This window comes from Sycon ciliatum, chromosome 1, assembly GCF_964019385.1.
Source record: "Sycon ciliatum chromosome 1, ocSycCili1.1, whole genome shotgun sequence".
NCBI classification, from domain to species: domain Eukaryota; kingdom Metazoa; phylum Porifera; class Calcarea; order Leucosolenida; family Sycettidae; genus Sycon; species Sycon ciliatum.
In genome coordinates, this window is record NC_088643.1 from 29,297,092 (window position 1) to 29,311,437 (window position 14,346).

General features: G+C 49.9%; 1 protein-coding gene across 4 annotated transcripts in view; it reads left to right on the top strand.

Moving 5' to 3' along the window:
• LOC135821819 (uncharacterized) overlaps positions 1 to 14,346 on the top strand; it is a 60,234-nt gene that overhangs the window by 10,205 nt on the left and 35,683 nt on the right. For 2 of the 4 annotated variants that reach the window (XM_065334817.1, XM_065334823.1), the window contains exons 1-3: positions 4,745 to 5,289; positions 9,558 to 9,708; positions 10,455 to 10,754. In XM_065334817.1, coding sequence (XP_065190889.1) covers positions 5,245 to 5,289; positions 9,558 to 9,708; positions 10,455 to 10,754 — 496 coding nt within the window. In that variant the 5' untranslated portion in view covers positions 4,745 to 5,244. Of the gene's footprint in view, positions 1 to 4,733; positions 5,290 to 9,557; positions 9,709 to 10,454; positions 10,755 to 14,346 lie in introns of those variants that run through there. The other 2 variants (XM_065334832.1, XM_065334828.1) reach the window with 2 other exon arrangements.

A 14,346-nucleotide genomic window follows, 5' to 3' on the forward strand; every position in this document is an offset into this window, starting at 1 on the left:
GTCTTTGTCGACGAGTAACGCTGGACTTTCACCGGACATTGACCATTGTGTAAGACCAGCTAACTAGCAGCCAACGCTGATGGCTGACTCGCCGCGATGCCGTTCTTGGGATTGGGAGGAAGCTGGGCTTTCTCCAGATGAGCTTTTGGCGGAGTCCCCTGATGATAGTGACGTCGTCGAGTTGGAAACTGCAGATCCTGCCGCAATAGCGAGGAAGCGGTCTTTTCAGAAAACAGCTATTACCAAGTCTGAAAATGTTTCCAAAAGGACGCGAGTAGCTCATGGACAGAGCACTGAAGTGGCCATCAGTGCCGAAACACGGGTGCGGAGCCGCTCGAAAGCGACTGTGGCAAGCAGTTAGTGTGCCTGGCATGCCATACAACATTGTCAGGGAAGAAGAGTATAATCATGTCCGATATTGCTACCATGAGACACAAACAAGGAAAGTCCCGTTTGGAGAGGGAAACTCAGAGGCAAAAGCTGGTCAAGGAGTCCTTCTTGGCTTATCAGAAACGACTTGGGAAGGCTCTAGCCGGCACCGGTCTTACTGAGGCCGTCAGTTCAGCCGAGTCTCTGCGGCGGATACAGATTGTGCGTTCTATGTTGCATAGCATGGGTGCAATATTATAGCGTTTTTCTTAGCCCGATACCGCAAGGTTCAGCAGTTTATATTCCATCCGGCGGAGCATTATCAGCATTATTTGGAGCATTATATGACCTTTTGTGGAGCATTACTGAGAGCATTATATCCCATATTACCGAGCATTATCCGCCAACACCTAGACTAGGGAGGGCCTGAAAAGGCTTGCGCATATTTTGGTCCTTTTGACACAAGGTCGCATAAAGTACCAAACCTAGCATACCGGTATTGTACCAGATGTAGCATATTTTGCTACAAGGAGCAAAGAATTCGCATATCAGTTGCTTTTCATAAGCTGTGGAGTGTGCCAGTGTGGTGTAGGTGCTACTACAAAAATGTACAGGGATCGAAGTGCTGCACACCGCATTGAAGTGTGACTCATGGTTGTTGGTTCTCCCGACTTTGTACCTTTCTTTTCTATTAGTCCTTCAGTTATTTACGTTTGCATTTTACCTGCTTCTTGTAGCATGTTTGGTTAACATTACTTTCACCCCTTCTTCATTGACATACTTCAAGTACGTGTACATGTACTCGAAGTACCTTTCATAACTTCCAATATCAGTGTTTTTGGGCCCCGATGTGGCAAGCATATTTCGAGCATATTTCCTGTTTTTCGGTGATTTCTAAGGATATTATTTTTGAAGCAAGTGGCCAATATATATATTTTTTTTAAACTCACACTGTCCGTACACGTATAAGTAGACCATGTACTGACTGAAAAAAGTCTGTATACATGATGATTGTACAATGTGCAATGTTAATTTTTTGTACGGGCAAAATAACACCATCATTATTTGTGAAGCATCAACACAATTACATAAAACGAATCATCGGATTTAGAAATGATTATACAGACTCAGTAGGATCACTGCAGGTTCACTGGATGCGTGCCCCAGCCACCACTAGCACTGCAGGGGACTCGGGCACGGCAGGAGCAAACATGTATGCTCCTTGAGCCACACATGCCCATGGCACCACAACGAACCAGGGCAAACCAAGGCGGCAGCGCAGCAAGGAGATAATCTGCGCGTATGGCTCCTTGCTCTCCTCAGCCAGGAGAGAGGCGATCCGCGAGAAAGGTGCATTGGCATGCTTGCCATAACCATCAGAGGCAGAAAGCACAACGGGCACGAAGGAGGCATGCTCGACTTCGCATACTCGCTCTTCGTACTTCCGGCGCTTTTCCTGTTCATAGCGTCTGTAGCTATCAGCGAGGGAGTTGGCACGATTCGAAGACGCGAAAGGGTTGAACACCCGTACATCAATAAAGATGCGATCGAATCGGCCACCCCACACACCACTGGCTGCAACGTCCAGCCGAGCCTGCTCCTCCGCGACAGCTGTGCGATAGCGGAAGGCCTCTCCAGTGACGGGCTGGAGGCAGGGTTCCACCGTCACGTTGTGAGCGACCTGTCTCAGAGCTCTGGCGGTGGTGTCCCTCACCTCGTTATGTCGCAGCGTCGGGAAGCCACCAAACGGGCACGACAGGGCGTGACTCACATTCAGCGGCTTACTGCCCACGCAGAGGCTTGGGAGCCGAGGAGGTGTCCAGCCGTACCGGAGGCACAGGCCATCCCGGAAGTCTCCCTCGGTGAGGGTGAAACCATGGCGGCTGAGGGGCGGCAGGTCAGCCAGCTGGGTGTACCCTTTTCTGAGGCCAGGTCGAGAACAGGTGCCAGCTCCCGGTGATCCGAGCGAAGGGCGTCAGATATGGACTTGGCCGCGCTCCGCTTCTTGGCACGAACCGTCGCCTTGACCGTCCGGAGCTGAGTCAGAGAGTCGCCAAGAGACGACTCCTGCTCCATTAGGCGAGACACGAGGCTAGCCGTGATCCTTCTGGACGAGGTGTACTGCTTAGCCATTGCACTAGGGTTTGCCATACCCAGTCCCCCGAGCCGGCAAGGCAGAGAGAGTAGGCAGCGAACAGTTGTCCCAGGTGGAGCTTGACCCGTGATGGCCGGGATGAGCCGATCGCTGATTGCGTGTTCCAGCGGTTCAAGAAAGGACGGCGGGATGGAGGAGGTCCGGCAGAGGAAGGACCACTTAATTGTTTTGCAGGCCCTGCGTGAATGCGGAGTAGGCGGTTTGTGGTTGCGATGCAGCGATGGTCGTGAGCTGCGCAACTTCCTCACGCCAGGTAGCGACTTTGGCCGAGTTGTTCCTCAAACTCATCCTTGCCCAAAGGTGCACCAAGGTGGCGGAACCCATCACATGTGACCTGTACACCGGTCCCTTCGAAGGTCTTGACAGCAGCTGCGTACTTGGAGGGCTTGACCAGGAGGAGTGACTTCTGTGCGGTGCAGTGGTAGCCATACCCGGGACCGTGACTGACAAGATTGCCCACCATTGGCGAACAGGTGTTAGCTTCCCACCGGCTGCAGCATCGTCTACATACCAGCTCTGTTTCGCACCAGGCACTGCAACTTTCTTGATGAGCGGGAGGACTCCAAGCGCGTATACGGGCATTGCCAGAGGGTCACCCTGGGTGGTACCCTCGCGCGACAGCAAGCACTCTCCATCAACCCGAGGTAGGTGTTGATCGCATGGATGGCAGCTTCAATGCCGCACTCCTGACCGGCACACAGTTGAAGGGTGCCCGCTGCATCTTGGATATCTCCCCCGGTGACAGTGAGGATGGGTTTGCCGACAATGCGCCTGGCCCGCACACATCGCCAATACCAATGGGTCGAACACGACTTGTCGAGGGCTATTAGTCTGCATGCGCGACGTACATCAATCAGTCATCATGCAATACGTAATGCCTGGCACGTACATGTAGCTCATGACCAGTGATGACCAAGATAATTGTCTTGGCTTAGGGCTATATTGACTGCTTATATTTGACTCCTTTTTAGGGATTGAACACAGGCTTTGGCTAATGGTGTACTAGCTGTGCTAGTACTTGTTAGCAACAATCCGAACTAGCGCACACACTGCACTGCATTGCTTTGTACTGCATTCAAGACTGACGTCATGCGCTTTGTTTTGCTGCGTAATCACAAATGGCACCAGCCCATTTTTGCGGAAAAGAAAAACAAATCTTGCTTGCCCTGTTGTGCTCTTCCAGACAACGGATCGTGCTTCAGCAGTGTTTCTTGCGCTATATTACATCCATTTAGCATTGCAGCTCTACGTTGAGCTAACAGCAGCTCTACTTTGAGCTAACAGCAGCTCTACTTTGAGCTAACAGCAGCTCTACTTTGAGCTAACCGCAGCTCTACTTTGAGCTAACAGCAGCTCTACTTTGAGCTAACAGCAGCTCTACTTTGAGCTAACCGCAGCTCTACTTTGAGCTAACAGCAGCTCTACTTTGAGCTAACAGCAGCTCTACCTTGAGCTTACAGCAGCTCTACTTTGAGCTAACAGCAGCTCTACTTTGAGCTAACAGCAGCTCTACTTTGAGCTAATCGCAGCTCTACTTTGAGCTAACAGCAGCTCTACTTTGAGCTAACCGCAGCTCTACTTTGAGCTAACCGCATCTCTACTTTGAGCTAACAGCAGCTCTGCTCTGAGCTAACAGCAGCTCTGCTCTGAGCTAACACCAGCTCTACTTTGAGCTTCAAACCAGTTGTTTCGAAACCAGCACTCCTCAATCCAAAGATGCCTCTTTGTTGACTTGTTTGTGTGAGGGATGGGGCTAATCGTGATAAATCTAATATTGACTTCGTACGTAATTAGTCAGTACCAGGGCCCTGGGAGTAGTAAAATACACTGTATTTTACTACTCCCTGGTCAGTACAGGAAATAAAAAACCTCGTAAAAGACCTCGGCTCCGCCTCGGTCTCTTAGTCTTACTCGGCTTTTGCTACATGTATATTGACCTCGTAGATAGTAGTCTACGTATGAGTGCACTTGGCTAAATGCAAAAAATGCGTCCGCCTCTACTTGAATTGCATGCAAGTAGTGACTGCTTGGCACGTGTAGGGCCTAGCCCTAGCCAGGGCTCCCTAGCCCTGAACCATGCACCATGTGAATGCGACCACTACCTGGCACTACCTGGCACTACCCCTTTTCTTGTGCGACATCATCGACATGATTGTAATGTAGCAAGCAGTAAATACCGTAGTCAGTTGTTCTTTGTAGACCTACATGACATCGGTTTTTCTAATGCAAGTTAGTTCCGAAAAGACGCATTGAAGCGAGCGTTCTAGTTCTGTGCCAAGCTACCTGGCCAGCCACCTCACCCAGCAATGGCGACTGTGCAAATAACTACCGAGAACGGAAAATGTCTTCCGAAGTGGCCGGATTCTCGACTGTGCGGAAGCAAAACAGGCATGCTGTTTCCATTCTGCCCCTAGTCCTAGCGCAGGCTGAAAAGACCTTCTGGAAAACAACCTCAAACTTCAAAGCCACTACAAGTGTAACCCATGGTGCATGGTGGAGTGTTCTCGTCACGCCGACTTGCGGCCAGATGCGCTTTCTGGTCACGGCCAAACTCCCGGGCCGCGCGGGGAGGAATGCCGAGTTTAGCGCATCACTTGTAGATCAAATTCAACAGTCGTTACACTGGCCTCCCCACTGTGCATTTACGTTTGTCGAAGTCCGATTTCCCGAAAGCAAGAATTCACCTCGGAGGCAACCCAGGTCGTCAAGAAGGCTATGCAATGGGCGAACCGGCGACTATTTTGCCAACGTTAGGGCATTGCAGGGTAAGAGTGCTGTGTGTCTTCAATCCGTTAGTTCCAAGTTCTTGCGGGTATTGTTTGTAAATGCTTCCGAAATCGAACCACAAAACTGCTCAAGTTTGTCAGTCCGTTAGTAGTGTGCTGGGTTGGCAAAGGCAAACTAAGGTTCAGATCTTTCTCCTTTTTTACCAGAAGGTTCAGATAATAATATTTCAGTCGCGTGAGTGTGCGTTTGTGTTTGTGTGTTTGTCATCCGCAAACTGAGCCTCGGCCACAGTGTCTCTCTCCAATTACTTGGACTTGGCGGTGTCCGGCAGAACATCCTCCGCAATGTCCTGGAGACGATCCTGGATCAGTCGGGCGAACAGCTTCCCAGTAGGGACTGGCGGATAATGCTCGGCGAAAGAAGCAATTCTGCTTTTCAGTCTGCTCAAAATTCCTCTCGAAGGACACCGGGTTCTGCTGATTTTTCTGCTCAAAACGTGCTCATCCGGTTACAAATCATTCTCCATATTATTTAAAAAAAATGAAGAACCGCCATCTTCAATGCGTGCATCGCGTGAGTGCTGAAACAGACATTGCACTTTGACCTCTGTACTGAAGTACAGCACGAAGTCCAGCGCCAGCACCTGCCACTTGTACTGTGGCTTGCGGACTGGATGATGTAGCGCTGTATCTCCTTATCCGCCAGTCCCTACTTCCCAGCAGCGACATCCAACAAGCTGATGCCACGCCAGTTATCACAATGATGCAAATCTCCTTTCTTGGGCAGTGCCGGCACTATCTCAGCATTGCACCACTCACTAGGTACAGAACCTCACTAGGTACAGAACCTCACTAGGTACAGAACCTCACTAGGTACAGAACCTCACTAGGTACAGAACCTCACTAGGTGCAGAACCTCACTAGGTACAGAACCTCACTAGGTACAGAACCTCACTAGGTACAGAACCTCACTAGGTACAGAACCCCAATCGACCACACATGTACATCTAGCGCCAGGGAGTGAAGACGCTGTGCGACAGGTGGACCGCCACAGGAGATCATCTCGGGAAGGATCCCTGTGCTGCCACTAGCCGTGCCCCTCCTCATGCTATGTAAAACGGCCTCTATCTCCTCTAAAAAAAGGAAAACGGAAAAATAGGGATCCATTGGCCAGAAAAGCCACTTCAACCGGCCTTGTGGTGTAGACCGGGTTAAAGTTTATTTAGTGCGGTCAATTCATCAGCCTTGCAAGCTATTGAATGGTGTAATCCCAGCACAAGTTGCTATATCTAACATAGCTTGTTCGCTATCATCGCTTCAGCGATAGCCCCGACAGGAGTTTGAGTGTGTGTGTGTGTGTGTGTGTGTCTGAGCTCCGTGTTCTTGGCTTTCTCCCAAGTTTTCTGCCTGCCCAGGGCGACTCTGGCGTAGCCAGAGTCGACCCTGGAGCACCCTCGCCCACTGCCAAGGTAGTGCTGCATGATTGGAGCGCGGAATCGCGATGTAGCTTGCAGGACAATTTACTTCGATATTGTCACTGCTGCGTCGGCCGTGGTCCACCACTCGCAGTGGAGTAGCTGTCCCTCGAGTGCTGTGAAGAATCCAAGCTCGAAGAATGCAGCGGTGGGAATTGCGGATTGGCTGGTGGAGTGCTGGAACAACTCGTTGTTTTCAGTGGAGTGGACGAGCGAGTGCGGAGAGGAAGGTCCCAATGGCGGAATGGTGAGAATTGAAATTTCAATCTTTCATCGTCATGAGGGCACTGGTCAAGCGTTGTGGAAGTCTGTCGGATTCGTGAGGCCTTGCCCTGCCACTTACATCGTCAACGTGGAAGAACTGCTAGTGGAGTCCTGGTGGGATTTCGGATGCCCACACTCCTTTTGCTTGGTGGATTTTTTCGTGGACAGTGTTTTTTCGTGACGTGAAATTTTGAATTTTTTTTCTTTCCTGTTCATTTTCAGTCGTTGTCACTAGCTGTCAGGTTGTTGTTACAGTACAGCAGTCGTCCATTCTGCTCCATTGTTTCATCTGTTTTGCCAGTTCTGCTAGCTGATTCTCTTTATTTGCCACTGCCCCTCATAGTGCTCATGCTTGGGTGGAGGGCGGCGTGACCCGTTTAGGGTAGCTGTATCATAGTAGTAGTAGTAGTAGTAGTAGTAGTAGTAGTAGTAGTAGTAGTAGTAGTAGTAGTAGTAGTGGTAGTGGTAGTGGTAGTGGTAGTGGTAGTGGTAGTGGTAGTGGTAGTGGTAGCGGTAGCGGTAGCGGTAGCGGCAGCGGCAGCGGCAGCGGCAGCGGCAGCGGCAGCGGCAGCGGCAGCGGCAGCGTGTGTGTGTGTGTGTGTGTGTGTGTGTGTGTGGAGAGGAAGCAGATTTGTTAGCTCCTGGTTTTCTCTTTGTTGGCCTCCTCCACGGGGCGGCCTTGGCCTTCTGGTCAGGGTCGTCCCTGGGTATTGACTGGCAGTAGGCTTTTCATGCCTTGCAGCCGGTTCGCTCGCGCGGAAGGACATTCAGTGAGCTGACGACCAGGGCGGGTAATTTGTTGCCGTCACCGTTGTACAAGTATCACGTTGCCACGTCACGTCCTAATATTACGTACTGGCATGTGCTTCAGACTCATTACGTGAGCGTGTGCTGTGCACGCATGCATGCACCCCCTGAGCAGATAGAGCTGTCAACCACGCGGTGTTCAGTGGTTGTAATTATTATTGCAATGGCATGAAGACAGTTTCGACTTTCTATTTCTCTTCCCGTTACTTTAATCCTATCATGCATTCAACTTTGTAAACCATATGAACTGAGACAGTGTGTGAGTGGGTGTTCGTTGTGTTGGGTGCACTCTGTGTGCGTGCTTGAGATTCCCCGACACCGTCTTCTTGCGTCCTTTCCGCATCCTCCGCAGTGGCGTGGCGAGCCCTCGGATCAATTCCCAGCCTGTAACAATGCAGGGGCGTTCGGCAAAACAAGTGGATTCCTAGATGATAAAGGATACAGGTCACACTCGCAACAATTTATTCCTGCGCGGTGATAGCTGGAATTGTGAATTTGTCGTGTTGTTTGGACCTGAGTGGCCAGTCGTCGTGCGGCGATGGTGTAGTGATGTTAGCTTGCTGCGCATACTCCTCGTCGTTTCGTGAAAGTACGTCTTGTGGAGCCCTTGTGGGACGTTCGGTGCCCACCCTCCAGCTCAAGATTGTGCTTTCCTGGTGCATGAAGGCCGAAGCAGTACGCGTAGACGTTATTGTTGAACAGAACATCATGTTCACATTAATTTTGTTCTTTTTTCAGTCGTTGCATGTTATACTTATAGTGGACCTACAGCAGACTGTTCATCTGGTTTGTGATATTTCCTTCCTCTGTTTGTGAGTCCCTTTCCATCAATATGGCAGCTTGTTTTGATTTCCTTTTTTTCAATTCATTTTGCTGTACTTCCTGTTTTGTTTGCGCCACTGCCCCTCACCTTGCGCTCAGTTCTCTGAGTGGAGGGCGGCGTGACCCCAAGGGGTAGCTGATTGATAGTAGTAGTAGTAGTAGTAGTAGTAGTGTGTGTGTGTGTGTGTGTGTGTGTGTGTGTGTGTGTGTGTGTATGTGTGTGTGTGTGTGTGTGTGTGTGTGTGTGTGTGTGTGTGTGTGTGTGTGTGTGTGTGTAATGCGTGCGGGAGATGATTTTTGAGTGCTGGCGGGCTAGCTTCGCATAAGTGTCTCTCCAACTTGGCTGCTGAAGTGGCCTCGGCATCGGTCTCGGCTGTGGCATCGGCAGATTTGGTCTGGAAACAGCGGGTTGCCCTGCCCTGCTGCAGAGCGCATTGTCTCGGCTGCGGTCGCTGCTGCAGGTCATCCCGAGGTTTCGACCTGCATAGCTGTGCTAATTTTCTGTCCAAGAAGTAGAGTGGCATTTCTAGATCCAGTACTGAACACAGTGCTGTCGACCCCTGCACAGGGGACACAGTGCTGTCGACCCCTGCACAGGGGACACAGTGCTGTCGACCCCTGCACAGGGGACACAGTGCTGTCGACCCCTGCACAGGGGACACAGTGCTGTCGACCCCTGCACAGGGGACACAGTGCTGTCGACCCCTGCACAGGGGACACGTGATCATTTGATGGCAGTGTTACCAAGGACCAAGGTGTGTGTGTGTGTTGTACATGTGTGTGCGTGTGTGTGTGTGTGCGTGTGCGTGTGTGTGCGTGCATGTGCACACGTGTGCGTGTGTGTGTGTATGTGTGTGTGTGTGTGTGTGTGTGTGTGTGTGTGTGTGTGTGTGTGTGCGTGTGTGTGTGTGCGTGTGTGTGTCCTCTGCCAATCACTAGGGTGGCGGTAAAGTTGTTATAACTCTGCCGGCCACTGCGGCACCCGCAACCAAGTACCGTGTTTCTTTCCGGAGTGTGTTTGACCGCTCACTTTGCAGCACGGCCAATGCCAGCGAAGTGAAAAATGGTCTGCTTGAGTGTATCCTGCCTGGTAAGCCTGTTCCAATTTGCTTTTGTGTACAGTCAGATCTGCCATAACCGCACACATCCGTTTTCCACAAAAATATTCCGGATAGGCAAGGGAACCGGATAACGGAACACACATACTGAGTCTGTCCGTATTACTGTATGCATATGGCACATCCAAATGTGTGAAATTGTACGTACATGGTCCCATGCAGTACAGCTAGTGTGCACATTGTGTAAAAAAAGAAGCAAGAAAATGGCACGTGCATGCAACTGAGTGCTGTCCGCATGAGGTTCTGAGTGCTGTCCGCATGAGGTTCTGAGTGCTGTCCGCATGAGGTTCTGAGTGCTGTCCGCATGAGGTTCTGAGTGCTGTCCGCATGAGGTTCTGAGTGCTGTCCGCATGAGGTTCTGTCGCTGCGTAACTCATTAATTGTACGTACATATAAACTCGCCCCGACTCGCCTCGTTTCTTGTCTAAAACCATAACTTTGATAGACAATGTGGGACAATAACAAGAGTTCTGACAACGTTTGGAGAAGCTACGGTTTTATGTTCCGAATCTGTTTGCGTGCACCATTCGGGTAAGGCACCACCCCTCTTGTAGGTCCAATCGGGTTTTGGGAGTTTTAGAGCACGGTACAGTATGGGGCATAGCCAGACGAGAGTCCAGAGATTGCTGTTTTACATTTGACAAGTTTGTACCCTACTCCTGCAGATATTCAACTTCTCACGTTGCCTGTGGTTCTGTGTGTATTCTGTACTGGCCAGACCATGGCCGTACTGATGTGACTGATGTCACTGTGGTAGACGCGGTTCACACCGACTCGACACAGCAGCACCAGTACAAGGTTTCAACACAGTTTCAGTTCCAAGACAACATGTCCCTGAAGCTGTGCTATGCAATGCCAATTTCTTGTCCGGACTTCCGCTACTTGCTCGTCAGTTTGCTTACCCTGCCCATTGAGGAGGTACTACAGAACTACAATGCTGTAGATGCCATGATGGTATCGGCTATGCAGCAACGACCACCGCTCATCACATCAATAGAGGTCAAATCACTGTTTGAAGGTGAGTGCTTGATAGCTAAGTCTTGTTCATGCTCTATCTTTTTCCTGGCAATAAATAAACATTCTCTTATGAAGCCATAGGACAGCTAGCAGATGCTGGATACGTGCCGGATACACAACCACAGGCAATAACGAGGCAACCAGCTACACGTCCTACCAATCGGCTTGGACAAACTGTGTATTTCCAAACCACATTGGAGGGGCTGTGTGTTGTGTCCTACCCCAGGTGGGTTCTACTCGGACTCATCCAGCTCGATCACACACACACTCGAGGCCATTACAGATTTCAGTTCGTCTCAAACTCCATATCCGAAAAAGACCCAGCTCACGTGCGAGCATGCGCACTACATACATATGGTCCATGTCCAGGACATGACAATTTCCCCCTCACTAGTTGAGGCGAAGCATCTAGAACTACGCAATAGTAAACATATCAAGATGCAATCACAAAACTCACAACTGCCGAGACATAATATTTCATGATACACTATACACCATATATACACCATAAATATATAATTATATACAATATCCAGCAGAGTCCAAAATATATCATTAAAACTCCACAGACTAGAGTAGGTCTATATGAACTGTGTGTTCTGAACGTCAATCCTTGAAACGAACTGGTCGAACAGTAGCGCGGGTTGACCGTCGTTCAGCTTGCGGTGACGACGTCTTGCTGTAGCTGGCACGTGAAGTGCTAACCGACGCAGACTCACTAGTACCGGTTGTTGCTGAGACCGGCTGTGACGGAACCTGAGCTGTTAAACTTGCTCCACTCTGCTCAGACAGCCCTGCATCGAACTGAGGGATTTGCCGAGGACGGAGCTGGTTGCGATGGCGTTTCCACATTGCATCACCGACTTGTATCTGATACGTCATCGGACTGAGAACTGCCGTGACCACGGCTGGGGCCCACTTATCTCCTCCTTTGCCGAAATTCAAAGCCAGGACAGCTTGGCCGCACTGAAATTCCGGGGTCCCATTGCCATTCAGCAGATTTCTTCACCAGATTGTACAGAGGTACCATTATTGTTGCGAAATGAGGTATGAACCGTCGCAAGAAATTCGCCGTTCCAATGAATGATTGAAGCTCGTTAACATTCGAAGGAGCCTTAGCGTCCCGCATTGCCTCAATCTTATCCGCTGTAGGAGCCACACCAGCACTAGAAATCGTGTGACCCAGGTAGGAAATCTCATCCATCATGAAATGAAACTTACTGGGATTAAGCTTCATCCCGACCTCCTGTAGGCGACGTAGTACCCTGATCAGGTTGTTGTGGTGTTCATCCTCATCCTTCCCAGTAATCAGGATGTCATCCACATAGACGATGCACCCAGGCAGATCTGCCAATATGGATTCCATTGTGCGTTGGAAAATTGCCACTGCCGAGTGAATGCCAAACGGCAATCTCACGTATTCATACAACCCCTTGTGAGTAGAGATTGTTGTGTACGGCCGAGAAGCTGGATCAAGCTCCAGTTGGTGATAGGCTTGGGAGAGATCCAATTTGGTGAATTTATCTCCCCCCGACAATTTCGCTAACATTTCCTCAATAGTAGGTAGCGGGTAGTGCTCCAAATCAGACTTGGCATTGATTGAGCGAGAGTAATCAGCACAAATTCGGATACTACCATCCGGTTTCAGTACTGGCACAGTAGGCGATGCCCATTTGGAGTGCGCAACTTTGCGAATAACTCCCTCTGCTTCCAATTTCTCCAAAGCCTCCTCGTACTTCTCCGTGATAGAAAACGGTACGGGACGCGCCTTGTGGAAAATTGGATCAGAATCATCCACTCTCAGGGTGATTTGAGCCGACCTCAGCTTGCCAACCTGAGTCGTATCGAACAGCTCCTCAAATTCCTCAATGAGAGCTCTCCTCCTACCATCCATTTGCACATGATTGACATTGACAATCTGTTTCCACGGTAGAGTAAATTGGGACAACATATCCCTGCCCAACAATGACGGACCACCATTATCCACCACACGGAGTAGTGTTGGTTTCTCCACACCATCAATGCTGACATTGAACTTCCCTTCACCAATACATTTGATTTCTGCCCCAGAAAAACCGGTCATGCGTACACTCGGTTTGGTTAAATTTGTACGAGACACCCCAAGTGACTCAAAATCATGGACAGAAATGATTGAAATGCCACTGCCCGTGTCGATTTCCATTACAACAGGAACATCATTCACAGCAATTTCCAATTTGTAGGAGGGCACAGATTTGCTCTTCAATTCGCCCTGATCCGAAATGTGGAACATTGGCATGCACTCAAGATCAGCAGATTCATGCTCACCTGCGTCATCAGTCACAACATTGTGCACCGACGCGCCTGACGTAGATTTCTGCCGACAAACACGCTCCAAGTGCCCCTTCCTGTGGCAGTGACGACACTCAGTGGCCTTGTGTTTGCACTTATCCGCCAAGTGTTGAGTAGACCCACAGCGGTAGCACAATCTCTGCTCTCGAGATTGATGAGATTGACGAGAAACACCAGACTGCGCCTGCGAACGCGATTCCACTGGCCGGTGATTCACCTTGTGCACTTCCTGCTGAGAGGTCAGCTGCACGGCCGCGCGCGCAGCCGATTCCTGCGTCAAAGCTAGTTTGACGATGTCATTGAACGACTGTGCCGAAGTATCTTCTTTCGTCAATAAGAAATTTCGAGTGGATGAGCTGCTCAAGCCAGCAATAAACTGGTCTCGAAGCGCTCGATCGAGGTGATCAGCAAACTCACACCTCACAGCCAATCTCTTCAGACGAATGATGAAATCCGCAGTCGACTCATTTTCCTTCTGCTTCAACTGATGGAAATTGAACGTCGCCGAAACTTGCGAAATTGCAGGTTGAAAATACTTCCTCAAAAGATCGCAAATCTCCGACAGTTTCTTGTCAGCTACTTTCGCTGGCAGACAGAGGCTCCTCAAAATCGAGTAGACTTCCGCAGACAGCAAACTCACTAATACAGCCTTCCTTTTCTTGCTGGCAGCCAACTTGTCTGCAGCATTGGCCGAAGCAGCCACGGTTCCAATATCATTGGCAAAGAAATAGAATTCAAGTCTTTCCTCAAACTCTTCAAAGTCGCCGCCGGTAAACGGCTGAAGCGATGATATCCGAGCCATATCTTCGTCGCCAGTTGTTGTGTCCTACCCCAGGTGGGTTCTACTCGGACTCATCCAGCTCGATCACACACACACTCGAGGCCATTACAGATTTCAGTTCGTCTCAAACTCCATATCCGAAAAAGACCCAGCTCACGTGCGAGCATGCGCACTACATACATATGGTCCATGTCCAGGACATGACACTGTGGAAGTTGTTTATACGCCTCCGGATCCGAAGAGGTGATTTATGTAGTTTTGCGCAGTGTGGAGAAAAGCTCAATTTAAAAGTGGAGTGTACTGTATTGAGAGATGTGAATACAGTATTTCAAACAGCCAATCTTCTGTGAGGGATGGAGGTTTTTGACTTTTCTGCACAGTGATCTGCTGGAATACAGCAATATCATGGTAAAGATAGCACAACCTTGTCAAAATGACGTAAACCACATGTTCTGCTCTGTGCAAATTTACCAGAAAGGGG